This window comes from Cryptomeria japonica, chromosome 3 (genome assembly GCF_030272615.1).
Source record: "Cryptomeria japonica chromosome 3, Sugi_1.0, whole genome shotgun sequence".
Lineage (NCBI taxonomy): Eukaryota > Viridiplantae > Streptophyta > Pinopsida > Cupressales > Cupressaceae > Cryptomeria > Cryptomeria japonica.
Genome location: NC_081407.1, coordinates 457,658,151 through 457,674,153, shown reverse-complemented (window position 1 = coordinate 457,674,153; position 16,003 = coordinate 457,658,151). Strand labels below are relative to the sequence as shown.

Genomic DNA, 16,003 nt, shown 5'->3' with positions numbered 1-16,003 from the left:
GATGCTTGAAAAGTCTTTCAAAATACTATAAAAAATTAGGCTTGCTAAACAAACGCTATCAGCCCCTTGCATAGATGATATACTGCCGTAGAGTTCTATACCACCTTTGAAAGAAAGTATATTCCTTAAAATTTTGAGTTTTCCCTCTTCTATTTTGATTTTATTTGACAATATCCTTTTTCTCCAATTTGATAAGTAACACCTAGAGCAATCCTTATAGTAGAATATCACTATATAGTATTTTGTAAAAATTATAAAGTTTCAAAGCTGCAAACTGAATGTAACGTAAGTTAATCATGTAGCAAATTTTATATGGAAAAGACAATGGCCCAAGCAATTATTGATGTCACTAAACATGAGAAAACAAAAATGTTACGAGATAAAGCTCTCAGGGCAGAAAGATACAATATTGGCAGCTTCGTCAACAAAAGAAAAAGTTTAGTTCCCAAATGTTCGTTCTATTGAATAAACAAGCTCTAAGAGAACTAACTATACGTTGTTAACTTCACCAAGATTGACAAAAGATGACCCACCACCAATGTAATCATGATTAACCATTTCAAGTGTCAACCATTACTTATTAAAATCAAAGGCACATTAAATACTAACTCTTAGTAACTCAACCATATTTTAGAAGATGAAAATACTCTAGAGAGGCATCGCTACATTGGAAAATCCTTCTAGATGCTATATCAAATAAGACGATGCAATCCATAGGAAGATAAAAGATATGAGAGACGTTGACACTTCTACACTCCTTGGTCCTGTGGCTATAGGTGGCAAAACTGATGCCATAAGGAATGAACCAAACACCCAAGAAAAAATGAAAGCACCAAACCTGTATAAATGAGTAATTAAAAAATCAGAAACCTAAATGGGAGTAGTTCAATGAAGCGTTGAAAAATGATACAAGATTTTGAACTAGAAAAAAAACATGGAAAACTTACCCATATAAGAAAGCTCTCCAGCGCTTCTTGAGTCTTGAATATATAAAATATATGCATGCTATGAGTGAAAGAGCTACCTGCAAAATCACAGATAGACAACACATTTAGTTAAAAGCACTTCACTGTGCAAAACAACTATATTGGATAATCTCGTGAACTGTCATTGAAACAAACAAATTCTATGTCTGAATTGAAGTGATCAGTTTTCCACAATCCATTATGCTTCTTGTTGTTCTTTCTGGATTCAATTGTCTTTGTATTTTTTGCATCGACGCTTCGGATCACACTCTATGAACCATCATCATTCTAATCCTTGAGCTCTCTATCATCCTGATGATGGTTCACAGAGTGTGATCCGAAATGTTGATGCAAAAAATACAAACACAATCGAATCCAGAAAGAACAAGAAGAAGATTCTATGTCTGTTTGACCAATGTTATGGTCTAGAATACAATCCACAAAGGAAATTAGAACCATAAAGCTCATTATATTAAATAGATCTTATGAGCGAAATGACAAATATCTAAATGATCAATCCAGCCCTTAATATCACAAGTGACCATTCAATAAGGCTTTGAGGACTCAAACCTGAAGGGAAGAAGAAACAATACCATATAATAAACCCTCGATGAGAAACTGCTTTATGGTGATGTACTAAATACAGTGTTTCCCTAATTTAGCATCATGCAGATTAACATCAACATATCCTCCTTTAAATTGCAAGGAACAAGCTGATGAAGATGATAATTGACCAGTGATGAAAGTTTTGGGGGTTCAAACATGAAACAGAAGAGTCAACCTTGATCTAAAAAGAAAAGCCTCGATAAATGAATACACCACCTCCAGTTCTAGAGTTAATTAAGTTATGTAACCAATACCACCTCCCTAAACTTGGCAAGACACTAAAATTATTTTTCTAAACATCAACTATTAATTATCATATCACATTGACCATCATCTATTAATTAATCAATTAATTAAATAATAGTTTATTATTTAATTAATCTGAGCTAATTATTCATTGATTAGTCATTTAATTAATGTAAGCTAATTATCTATTACTCAATCATTTAATTCAATAACATTTTATGTTTTAATTAAGATGTGCTAATTATCCATGTTATTAAAATTTAAAAAATCTATGATCAGGCTCAAATTTTCCATTAGTCAACTCATTCATCCCAAATTCCTCATTGATAAATTTATAAAAAAATTAATAAATTCATAATTTTCTCCTCACAAGTTAACTCCGTCTTTGAATTAGAAACTCCATCTCTCACCAGTTGACTTCAAATGGAAACTTCTCATTTATCGATTTAAAAAATTAAAGTTTTCATTATCATCCTCTCATGATTTTGAAATGGCAAATTTCTAATTTAATTCAAGTTGACTCCATAGTCAGTTCAGTTAACTCAGTTCTTCGATCTTATCCTCATCTTCCTTTTGCTGTTTTGGGGAGAAAGTCTATTCCTACAATCATTCCTACAATCATTCCTTCATCATTTTCATGAATATCTCAACTTTCGATCCTCGTCTTCCTTTTGCTTTTTTTTGGAGAAAGTCTATAAATACAATCATTCCTTCATCATTTCATGAATATATCAACTCTGTCAAAATCAATTATCAACAATGTTATGCTACTGAGTCGCATTCACCTTCCTAACACACAAATCCACATTTATTTTGAGGTTTGCATTGAAGTTGATAGGTATTTATGATTTGATTTTTGTTTTATATTTTTATCTTATTTCAATTTCAAAGGATACACTAATGTATGTGGTCAGCAAGATAAGTTTGCTATCATGATGAATGTAGATGCCATTCTTTTGCTTTCATTCAATATCACGCCAATTTTGAAGGCATTCATGAGTAATTGATGTTTCAGTGGATGTCTTGGAATTGGCAAGTTAGGAACAAATTATCCCCCATCATCCCCTAAAAGTCTGTCCCCAGTGGCCATGCAGAGTAAACACTCAGTCGTTCTTAAGGCAGTTGGAGGATGTTCAAATGTTCCTCAGCTGTTCCAGGGACGACAAGGCATCCCATTTCCTCTTTAAAAAGAACATATTTGTAACTTTAAAGGAACTTATAATATAAACAAAAGCTAACACTAAAAGTGGGTCCCACTAAGCCCCCTTACCCTAAACAACTTATGAACACACTAGCCTATGCTCTATCGCAATCATGAAAAGACGAAGAGAAGAAGAAGAAAACTTAGTCCCACGGTTGCCAGGAGACCAGTATTAGTACAGGAAACTAATAACGGTACCAGTATGTCTACTTTTGAAAATAGGAGATGGGGGTACTTGGCAACACCTTTTTCTTTTATATAATTTAATAATTTATAAAAAAAATCATGACACTGAACTTTCAAAACAAGAACAATGGTAAAGTTTAATATTAATTTTAAAAGTTTAACAAATGTCGCTGTGTCAAAAGGGTCAGAGTTTACACTACATATTTGACATTAGATTACAAATTGAAATTCAGAAATGTTGACAACTTGATAGGCTGATATACAAACAAAAAGCAAAAATCATAAATGTATCCTCTACACTTCTATGTCATGATCATCCATATCAAGGTGGTCTTCAGCTATATTAGGAAGCCCAAACTGAAAGTGAGATGGATTGGTAAAGAATTACAGATTACAACAAATAGACTTTAATTTTTAAATGAAAGTGTGTTTATTAGATTAAGAAAGAGATATATCATAGTAATGGGAGGAAAAAGCAGTTCCCGGACTTTAATTACTTTGTATTCACATGAAGGGGAAAAAACGGACCCTTCCAAACACGCCACAAATCGACAAATAATCTACTCTTCTGATTACACAGAGGTCCACAGCCAAGTTAATTCTTGCACAAAGTCTTAACCTTTGGGAAGAATCCAAGATTTAATAGAAATCCATGCAAACGAAGAATTGAGAATAGGGCCCCATTGAGCCACTGATATTGGTGAAGTGAAAGAAATATTCATCGACTTCAGTCTTAACGTGATTAAGTTTAAAATCTTGTAAGCTCTGGTCGATATTTCATGGATTTGGGTGCTTTTCCCACTTTTGTTCATCCTGTTTACCTCCATATGGATCTCCCGCATCATGTGACTCATGGACTCACATCCACCGTTTTCAGTCTTTACCTAATGTTAGAAATTCTCCTTTGTTTACAAGAGATGAGGCCTATTGCTACAAGAATAGACTGTTTATTCAATAAGTTTTTAATACAACTTCTAGAGAGACACTGGAAACAGTGGCTAGGAGTGTTTTTTCTGCAGGAGACGTTGAAGACGGAGGCCAGGACGTCTCCTGCGATGTCATATTCCCATGTAGACAGCAGGCAATGATTAGAAACATTAAACAATACGTGTACATAAATATATATATTTTCAATACATAAATTATTTCTACTGCTTAAAATACATTTTATTTTAACTAGTGGGAGTGATGAAAGGACGCGTCCATTCCCAAGCCACCTCCGGAATAGACGCCATGTTTCAAGGGGAATCGCGTGGTTTCAAAGAGGTATAAACCCATACCCCAAGGAAACATGGAAGAGGAGGTGACAAGGAGAGAATGGCAAGGAGAAGCATCCAGCGGGTAACTTCATTACTCAGTAATAATATTTATTTCAGTTTTCATAATTTATGATGCCTAGACAACCATGAGGACTGCCCTGGGAACGCATCAGTCAGCAGATGATGTGAAAGGGCTAGGTGCTGGTTCTTCCCAGCGATGAAGGACCAGCGCCTAGTAAGCATCCCTCCCCATCGCCAGCAGGCTGGTATGTCCCCAGGCCAATCCGCTTAAATGTCGAAATGATGAAGTATGTCTTTGTGCAAGTTGTATTAAATCTGCTTTCATTCCTCATATAACAGTAATGAATATAATTTAACTAGTGGCCTAGATTAATTGCTAAATCGGTTCCATAGCTAAAATTTGTCTTGCCAAATGAACTAAGCACATTTGTAATGTACAAAAGGGTAAAATGAACTTAATCTTCACGCCAGATAGGTAACCTGCAATATCAGGTTTAGTATGCTGCATTAAAATACACTTTAGTGACAGATAGAAGAATAAAAAATAATTCATTCATTCTCAGACACAACTAATAAGTAAAGAAAATGAATGCTAATTAATGATAGTCATGTTTCTGCAACTAGGCACAAATATAATGAATTAATCCCTACAAATTTATATATAATGGATAAATGTTAACCAAGTAATATAGTCATGAATCTATGTTTTCTGTATGCATTTGTTATCTTCCTGATATCCTCTGTTTGTTAGTACATTCAAGATAATGAGTGCAAGCCAGGGGTATGCTGGGCCCATCCTCAAGTGGCCCTATTAGCCCTAAGAGACGGGATGGGTCTGGATGGGTAGCCCAACCAACCTGGAAAATCCTCAAAATCTAGAACGGGTCGTGTATGTATTTTGTGCTGCAATAATTATGCCACTGATCTAATATTACTGCTGACATATAAAATAAAATATCTAAATGTTGCAGGAAATCGTAATTTCCTTAAGTGGCCCTAAATCCAACCTTCGGTGGATAGATCAGGCCCTAATTATCAGGAAGGCGAGGCAGGTATAACAAAGGTTCATTACATGCGAGCATAGATGTTTTGGACCACATCTTTGATACCGAAGATGTGTCCCAGGAGGTCAAAGATGCATCTCCCAGCTACCTTGCTAGTCTCCTACAAACTACAAAAAATAGCAATTTAATATTAAAACTTGGAAGAAAAAAAACGAATACCTCAATAATGTTCTTGTGGCTGCCCCTCAACCCCCTAGGGACTGCCACTACCAAATTCCCACACTGGTTTTTTAAGACAAAAAAGAAGGAAAATTGTTTTGAGCTACATCAAATTGAATCCCAAGTAATTGAAGTCCATTTATATTTAATGTTTCTCTTCTTCTACCCATACAGAATTTTTCATCTAGCCATGTTTCAAATCAAATATTGATATTTGTCCATCAATTAAGTCATTGTTAAATTCTCATCTCCCTTAATCATGAATGTTGTATTTGTCATCTCTAGTCAATGACTTTGTAGGGCTAACGGAAGAAACCTTCCAACACATCAAAGGAGGTGAAGAATGGAGTTTAGAGAGTGACATGATGCAAAGTGAATGTGGCGTGCAAGAAGGGCCATCCTAATGTATTGGAATGTACCAATGTACTAAGTGGCCCAAAGTTGGTAAGAAAAGTGGAAAAAGGGGCATCCCAATGTATTGGAGAGCACTTGAACAAAAGAAACACGTTTTGAGTTTCAAATCATGAAAGAGGGGCATCCTAGTGTATTGGAGAGCTCCTCTGTTGAGTGTCCAATTTCGATTGAATTTTAAATGATACAAGGGACAAAAAGTGAAAAAGTGTGTCCTAGATATAAGTTGTCTGATGTCAACTTAAAATTAGAACACAAAAAGGGAAGTTGAGTCAAAAAATATGTGCCATTGAAAAGAGAGGTCCAAATTTCAAATGAAAAATTCACAAAAAGGGACAAAAGTTAAAATGCGTGCCCCATCATAAAGGGATGTCCCAATTACAAGTCAGAACACAAAAGGGAGATTATATCAAAAAGCACATGCTATTATAAGGAGATGTCCCAATTTCAAATCAAAAATACAAAAAGGGATAAAAAGTGAAAAAGCACACTCCTTACTACGCCCTTAATCCTATAGTGTGCATAGAAATATGAGTAGTTGGCTTGTGGCTACCATTATTTTAATTAAGTTATTTAACCTTATTTAGCTAATAAGAACATCCTTAGTGATATATTTAGGCATCTAAGTCAACCTTGGTGGCAGCCATGGCATAATTAGGTAAATATAGGAGCTAGTAGTTAGTATATAATCATCATATCACAAATTGTGTTCTTATTGGAGACTACTGGAGGTTTGCTCCCTAAAAGTAAATTATTTCTCAAGTAATATCAAGTATTTGCATTGTATTTCATATTGTATTATTCTCTTGTGCAGGTTATTTCATTACAAATGCTATCAACACATGATCTTAACATTCTGAGGGCAAGAGTTAAGGCAATGGTTTTTTACAAAGGAGGTCATTGTGAAGAGCATCTCTCTCAATTTGGCAAATTCTTTCTTGATTTTTTATAGGTTTAAAGTTTTTCAAGGACATATTAAAGCTACTACAGTCCAAATTTGAGATCATCTGGAACAGATGTAAGGAAGTTATTTTTATATTAGAGTTTCCGACAAATTTGCTCTCAAGGTTGCAAATCGGTGAATTTCTTTCAGATTTGTTTGAAGAGGTGAGTTTCAAATAATGATAAGTTACCATAAAAATTTCAGAAATATTTTACTCATTTTGAATAAGTTATTGTCAAAATTATTTTGGAGGCATCATGATGGGGCCACAAACTGGAGGCCAAGGCAAGAATTCCACACACCAAAAAAACCTCATAACAAGGAGAATATAGAGTCAAATGTAGGATCAGGTGGAAATTTAGATCTAATTGCTAATGCATTAGTAGCCTCTGCAAGATAAGAATCTTCTAACTCAGTAATCTCCTATATTCTGTTTACTCATTTCATGCTTTATGTTTTGATCACAATCATGATATTAATATTGGATTAGATTGACGACCTGCTTAACTATGTTAAGCGTCAATCTATAATGCTATCGGGCTATTAACCCGATAGCATACATTGTTATTGTTTATAATTCATATGCCTTGATACCGATTCATAATCGGGTATGTTTTATCTGTAACAATTAACAATTAACATAACATACTGATCGGATATGATTAAGCACTATTATCATCAGCAATGATACCGATTCATTATCGGGCATGATATAAACAATGTTATGATTAATGATGCCGATTCATTATCGGGCATAGTATAAACGCAGTTATTATTAAAGATACCGATTCATTATCGGGTATGTATGAAGCACCGATTAGTTATGAATCGGCTGTTATTAGCAGGGGTCACGACCAAGTGACATCTTGGTCGGACATGTCTAAAAGACATGTCCGATCAAGGTGCCACTTGATCGTGGCCACCCTAATACTTATACATCATTCCGATCAAAGGAGATGACATCGAAATCAATAAATGTTCATTCTCCTTACCTGCAGTAAAAGTGAAAGATTACAATATTAGTATCATTGACATAATATTAAATTAAAATACAGCAGCTTGCATATAACCTGTCCATTAAATTGGAAATTTAGAATACATTTACATGGTATCAGAGCCAAGTTGATCGAACTTGAGGCTATTTAATTTCGTGAAACAAATTTAAGAACAAGGTTATATATACTACATCACATTTCTTCTAATGGCCAGTGCTATCAGATTCGAAGACAGACTTGGAGGTGGCGATGATTTTTCAGCCTGGAAATTCAGAATTCAAATGATCTTAAAGGAGAACAAAGTGGATTCGTTTGTTCAAACTAAAAATGATCAACCCGAGAATGAACCTGACAAAACAGCATGGATTGAAGGAAATGAGAAAGCGATAAAAATAATAGTTGATGGGGTGAGAAACAACATAATGCCCATCATAAGAAAACATCAGACAGCCTATAAAATGTTCAAAGCTCTTGAAAGCACATTTGAGATATCAAATGCAAGTCGAACTCTAGCACTAAAACGAGAAATAAATCATATCACCATGAACAAAGGGGAGACAATCAACACCTACTTCATGCGGATATCAGTTCTAAAAGATGAACTTGCAACTCTGGACTACGAGATCCGAGGCAAAGAACTAACACTCGTTGCTTTAGATGGGTTGCCTAGTGGATGGAGCACATTCGTCCAAGGCATCAGTGCAAGGTCCAAATATCCCAAATTTGAAAGATTAAGGGATGACTGTCTCCAAGAAGAATCAAGATTGAACAAATTAGGAATGAAACACAAGAATATAGATGAAGACCTGCAGGTTCTAAACACCAACTCCAACAAGCAAAACAAGAAAAGGCAGTTTAGAAAGAGAAAAGGTCGTCAAGGCAAGAACACTCCAAAGAAGGACTTATCTCATATTCAATGTTACAGATGTGATCAGTTCAGACACTTTGTTGCAAAATGCCTAGAAAGAACCAAGAAACATGCTACATTTGTCAAAGCAGGCAAGACTAAAGGAGAAGATGACTCCGGGAAATACGTATTCTATTCAGCACTCACAAGTCAAGCTTTTAACAAAATCAATTCATGGGTAATTGACAGTGGTTCATCCAGGCACATCACTGGGTTTAGAGAAGCACTTGATTCCATGACAGAGAAGAGTGATGAGGACGTAACCATCGGAGATGACTCCACATATCCAGTCCGAGGAGTAGGAACCTGCACCATCAAATTAAAGACAAGCATAACCTTACAGCTTGAAGGAGTACTATATGTCCCCGGTATCAAAAGAAACCTGGTTTCTATATCAGCACTGGAAGATAAAGGATACAGAGTGACGTTCATGGACAACAAAGTATTGACCTGGCCAAGGAACTCCTCCATCAAGAAGGCAAAGACCATTGGACAAAGACAGGGTTATTTGTATGAGCTGTGCACGGAAACCAATCTAGCTCTAATCCATGAAGCCACTAATGCAAATGAAGTTTGGCACAGAAGATTAGGTCATCTGAATTTTAGGGCTTTATCTTCAATGGGAAACCTTGTCACAGGTCTACCCAAATTAAAGCAAGATCATTCAGGGGCATGCAAAGGATGTGCCCTAGGTAAGAATACCAAAGGTGCATTCCAAAATAGTACTAGGAGAACTAGCAAAATTCTAGAGTTAGTTCATTCTGATGTATGTGGACCTATGTCCGTATCCTCTCTAGGGGGATTCTTGTATTATGTAATATTTGTTGATGACTACTTGGATCTACTTTCTGAAAAGTAAAGAATCAGAAGAGATCCTCTCTAGGTTTAAAGAATTTAAATCACTAACTGAAAACCACTCAGGAAACAAAGTTAAAACCCTAAGAACCGACAATGGGGGAGAATATACATCAGATTCATTTAAAGAATTTTGTATAGATAATGGGATTAAGAGGGCGCTTACCATACCTTATAACCCTCAACAAAATGGGGTAGCAGAAAGGAAAAATAGAACTATAGTTGAAGCTGCCAAAGCCATGATACTAGATCAAAACCTTAACACTAATCTCTGGGCTGAAGCTTCCAGCACTGCTGTATATATACAAAACAGGTGCCCTCACTCCCATCTTGAGGATAAAACTCCTGAGGAAGTATTCACTAAGATTAAGCCTGATATTAGTCACCTTAGGATATTTGGATGTCCTATCCATATACCTAAAGAAAAGAGACTAAAACTAGAACCCTCTGGAAAGAGAGGATTGCTTGTAGGATATAGTGAAACCTCCAAAGCCTACAGAATCTATGTACCTGGTCAAAGAAATATTGAACTAAGTAGGGATGTAATATTTGAAGAAGACCTAGCTTTCAAAAGAGCTCAGAACTTCATAGAACCTGAAATCTACATACCTACCTCTAACTTAGATGAAAATCCTGCCCCTGAGTTTCAGAGGGAGAATCTAGATGAAACTGAAAATGAAAATGAAAACACACCTAGAAATATCAAGAAAAGACCACTATGGGCCACCAAAACAGTAGAAGAAGCTCAGAGGTTTGCTGCTCCCTCTGCAACCTTCAGAGAAAGCAAAAGACCTAATAAGTTTACTAGCTATGTTGCTCTTATGAATGATCTATCTAAAAACGAACCTGACAATGTAACAGATGCCCTTAAACATCAAGTATGGAAGGATGCTATGTCTGAAGAGTATCAATCCATAATGAAAAATGATGTATGGGAAATTGTCACTAGGCCAACTAAGAAGTCTGTTGTTTCTTCTAAATGGCTCTTCAAGATCAAACATGCAGCAGATGGCAGCATTGAAAAATATAAGGCAAGATTTGTAGCCAGAGGTTTTTCTCAAAAGGAAGGGATAGACTATGAAGAAACATTTGCTCCTGTAGCAAGATATACCTCAGTAAGGGCTATACTAGCTATTGCAGCAGCAAAGGGATGGAAGGTACATCAAATGGATGTAAAGACAGCTTTTCTTAATGGAGAGATATCTGAAGAAGTATACCTAGAGCAACCTGGGGTTTGAGATCCATCATACAGAATCTCATGTGTGCAGACTCAAGAAAGCCCTATATGGGCTCAAACAGGCTCCCAGGGCCTGGTATGAAAGAATTGACACATATCTATCAACACTAGGCTTCTCTAAAAATGAAGCAGATCCTAATCTCTGCTACAAACAGAATAAAGGTGATATGCTAATAATGATTTTATATGTTGATGATTTATTAATCACAGGAGAGGATCATCTTATAGATCAATGCAAGAAAGAGCTATCCAAAGAATTTGATATGAAGTACTTGGGATTCCTTCATTATTTCCTAGGGTTGGAAGTATGGCAGAATCCTGACAATATTGTTCTAAACCAAGGCAAGTATACATTAGATATTCTAAAGAGATTTGGAATGCTCAACTGTAGACCTATGACTGCTCCAATGGAAACCAATCTTCATAAACTTAAAGAAGCAGCAGCAGAATCACCTTCAGTTGACCCTACTCTATATAGGCAAATGATTGGGTCTCTCATGTATCTGGTAAATACAAGACCAGATATTTGTTATGCAGTAAATGCCTTAAGTCAGTTTATGTGTGAGCCAAAGGAAATACACCTAGTAGCAGTAAAACACATTATGAGATATTTGCAAGGCACATTAAACCTTGGTCTCAAGTATAAGAAAATTAATCTTAATCTACACGGATTCTCAGATTCAAATTGGGCTGGAAGTGTGACTGATCGGAAAAGCACCTCTGGGTGCTGCTTCAATTTGGGATCAGCCATGATATCCTGGATCAGCAGAAAGCAGTCTTTTGTAGCGCAAAGTTCCACCGAGGCCGAATACATTGCAGCCTCCATGGCAGCCCGAGAAGCAATATGACTTAGAAAGTTGCTTGTGGGATTGTTTGGCAATCCGATGAAACCTACTATCATCCATTGCAACAATCAAAGTTGCATAAAACTTTCAGTAAATCCAGTGTTCCATGATAGATCCAAACATATTGAGATCCCATACCATTATGTGCGAGACATGGTAGACAAAAATGTGATCAAATTAGAATATGTTAGTACAGGAGATCAGACTATAGATATTCTGACCAAACCACTTTCCAGAGTGAAGGTTGATCACTTCAGAAAGGGTTTAGGTATGATAGAAAGATAATCTGCCTTGTAAATAAGATGTTGAAAATGTAAACTTCTTTTGTCATGTTGAGACATTCTGGGTTTTTACCCCCTGTGCTCATGTCTAAGAGGTGACGATCTCTCAGATTATGAACACTTGCATGCAGACATCATAAGGTGACGATCTTATGATTCTCAAACCAGTTATCATGTTAGATCTCTGGTATGTCATGGATGTGCCATGATGCTGTTGTGATAAAATATTTGAATGAAATGTTTGTGCACATATCACAACTTGGATAAGATGAGAACTTAACCATCCTCATATGTTTATCCTTTGTATTGCGTGTTTAGGCAATACTGATATCACGTATTTAGGTGATATCTTGTCATACTAAAATGATGAATCTATTATCTCACATAGATTGGTGATACTCTATGTCACATACTTAGGATAATGTTTTATGTTTGTATCCTATGTTCTTATGGTACTTCATATTATATGTATAGATGATATATATTCTTGAAGACTGACACTTTGAAAAAGAAATGTGATGCAGGTTACCTTATCTTCCAAAAGCTAAGAGGGAGTGTTAATGCATTAGTAGCCTCTGCAAGATAAGAATCTTCTAACTCAGTAATCTCCTACATTCTATTTACTCATTTCATGCTTTATGTTTTGATCACAATCATGATATTAATATTGGATTAGATTGACGACCTGCTTAACTATGTTAAGCGTCAATCTATAATGCTATCGGGCTATTAACCCGATAGCATATTAATGTCGATATGGATCGGCATTAATATGCTATCGGGGTATTAACCCAATAGCATACATTGTTATTGTTTATAATTCATATGCCTTGATACCGATTCATAATCGGGTATGTTTTATCTGTAACAATTAACAATTAACATAACATACCGATCGGATATGATTAAGCACTATTATCATCAGCAATGATACCGATTCATTATCGGGCATGATATAAACGATGTTATGATTAATGATGCCGATTCATTATCGGGCATAGTATAAACGTAGTTATTATTAAAGATACCGATTCATTATCGGGTATGTATGAAGCACCGATTAGTTATGAATCCGCTGTTATTAGCAGGGGTCGCGACCAAGTGACATCTTGGTCGGACATGTTAAAAGACATGTCCGATCAAGGTGCCACTTGATCGTGGCCACCCTAATACTTATACATCATTCCGATCAAAGGAGATGACATCGAAATCAATAAATGTTCATTCTCCTTACCTGCAGTAAAAGTGAAAGATTACAATATTAGTATCATTGACATAATATTAAATTAAAATACAGCAGCTTGCATATAACCTGTCCATTAAATTGGAAATTTAGAATACATTTACACTAATGTGGTCCTCAATTGATGACAAAGTGTAAAAGTTAGTAGAAAGTATGCAATCTCAAATATCAAAAGTGACTAGCATAAAAGAAGAAATAACTAGAATGTGAATGAAAACACGATTGACTTCAAGGATACTCTGTCCAAACTCCAAGAATTTATCTAGTTGTATCTTTCTCGCAATCAATGGCACAACATGATGTTTCAAGCAATAAAGCTAGATCATCTAAGCTAGCAAATCTAGATCCAAGTGCTAGCAATCATATGGGATATTGAAACCAGATATGAAAGGTAGATATGCACAATTTGATGGGAAGAATCCACAAACCTAGATAAATCAAATCAAACATTGTTTATGATGTACATCAAGTTCCAAGAGGGCAAAAAGTTACAATGGCTTCCTTATACCTAGAACCAAAGCAAGTCATTTGATATGGATGGCTATGAGCTCAAAGAAAGAATAAAGCTCTCACTATCACCTAGTTAGTTTTTACAAAGGAGCTTCACACTATAGTAATATGTCTCAGACAAGAGTAGTTAGCTAAACTACAACAAACCAATCAAGGATTTTATTCAACAATTCTAGAACAAATCCTTGCGAGTAGATACACTTACAGAGGCAAACTTGAATAACTTGTTTCTTGATGGCCTCAAGGAATACCTCACGTTGGATGTGATCGGTCAACATTTTCCTGCAGACAATGCTACCAAAGCTAGATGAAGAGTGGTTGGATCTAGAGCTAATTCTCCAATCACACACAAAGAAGTTGTGAACTAGGACTATTTCAGTGTACCTCATTTAGAGGAACAATTTTCTTGTTGAAGATGCCATGTGAGAAGATGACGATTTTGTGTAGAAGCAAACATAGTTGATCAGCAATGAGGACAATTCTTGTGTGGAGGGGGGGACGCTGTGCCCTTAATCATGTCTGTGCATAGGGATATAAGTAGTTGTCTTGTGACTACCATAACTCTTAATTATGTAATTCCACCATCTTAAGACAATTCCCCAAAAATATTGGACACTAAAAATGGCATTAGATTGACCATCAAAATTTGTGATAATCCCTAATGTTCCCTTGATATTACACCATAAAGTGATTCCATTCACGGGGTTTAGATGATCATCAATGTTGAGATACCATTGGTTAATGCCTTAATGGGAATTGATGTAAACATGAGAACAGGTTTTCCTTTAACTTTTTTCTTCTGCTCTGTTGTATCCATTCTTAAGCTAGAGCCAAAAGATATAGACACAGCTTCATGACTTGGTTCTGTAACAACATAAAAGTCTCCAGCCAATCAAGACTAGCTTCTAGTTAAGATATCTTATCATCTATTAAATTAATTTTGCCTCCAATAGAATGTAGCAAGTTCAGACAGGACATAATTAACAGTGTTCGTTATAAATTGTGCATGCCTTAAAATACTATCTAGGGTTCCTAACAGCTTATTTATATAACTTGAGACATTTTGTACAAGAGAAGACAACTAACTCATTGATTGTTGGACAACCTGTATATCTCGCCATAGATAATCAAAATTTTCTTGGTGATGAGAATTGTATCTTGTAACATAATTGAGTCCTAAGTTACCGATTCGGGTTCGGGATCGGGTTCAAGGACGTGAACCCGGTTTGTGGGTTCGAGCAAAATTTTTTTTGCGTTGTGGGTTCATTCGTACAATATATATATATATTATATGCAAAAATTTAAAGATGTCTACAAAATTACAAATCTAAATACATTTAATAGTATGCTACTTCATCATTGATCAGTGCCAAATGCCAATTCATAGTTCAGAATTTCAATAATATCATATTGTCATATACTCGTATGACATATAATATATATCAATGTATCATAGATTCATATATGTCCAGGTTCGCGATTCAAATGAAAATCATTACAATTACAAAATTGACAATCAAAAATAATAACTGTCTTCTATCTTCAACGTTCATCAAATCTGGGTTCACCTGGGTTCGCCCGGGTCCGGACAGGGTTCACCCTAGGGGCCCTGGGTTCCCTGTGGGTTCGTAAATTTACGAACCCACAGGGAACCCAGGGCCCCTAGGGTGAAACCTGTCTGAACCAGTCATGAACCCAATGCAAACCAGGACCCACTCGAACCCAGTCCGTGTTAGGGGCTCTAGACAGGCGAACGCGGTAACCTGTATTTAAACTAAGCAGACAGTTCCTTTTCTTCTGGACTAGTAGGCTGAAAGGCATAAGAAAAATAGACCGCTCGTGCTTTAACTAGTTGTAATATCCTTTAAGAGAAGGTCATCTTCCTTCTTTATAGAAGGTAGTATTATTTTCTTTGAAAAACTCTAAAGAATTTTCTCTGGGCAAGGCTGATAAGGCTGTTGGTAGATGAGGATCAGGTCCCTGATTAACAATTTCGTCTACTCATTCAACAAAAACCTGACCTCTTCTCAGACTTCCTTGAGATTTTTCAAAAGAGACAAAGCTTGGTT

The 16,003-nt window shown here is 35.9% G+C and overlaps 1 protein-coding gene across 3 annotated transcripts in view; it reads right to left on the bottom strand.

Moving 5' to 3' along the window:
• Window positions 1-281: 281 nt before the first annotated feature.
• Window positions 282-16,003, bottom strand: part of LOC131062424 (protein CHAPERONE-LIKE PROTEIN OF POR1, chloroplastic) — a 61,806-nt gene continuing 46,084 nt past the window's right edge. For all 3 annotated transcript variants that reach the window (XM_057996084.2, XM_057996086.2, XM_057996085.2), the window contains 2 exons: window positions 948-1,024; window positions 282-838 (listed from right to left, as the gene is read on the bottom strand). In XM_057996084.2, the coding sequence (XP_057852067.2) occupies window positions 688-838; window positions 948-1,024 (228 nt within the window). In that variant the 3' untranslated portion in view covers window positions 282-687. The remainder of the gene's footprint in view (window positions 839-947; window positions 1,025-16,003) is intronic.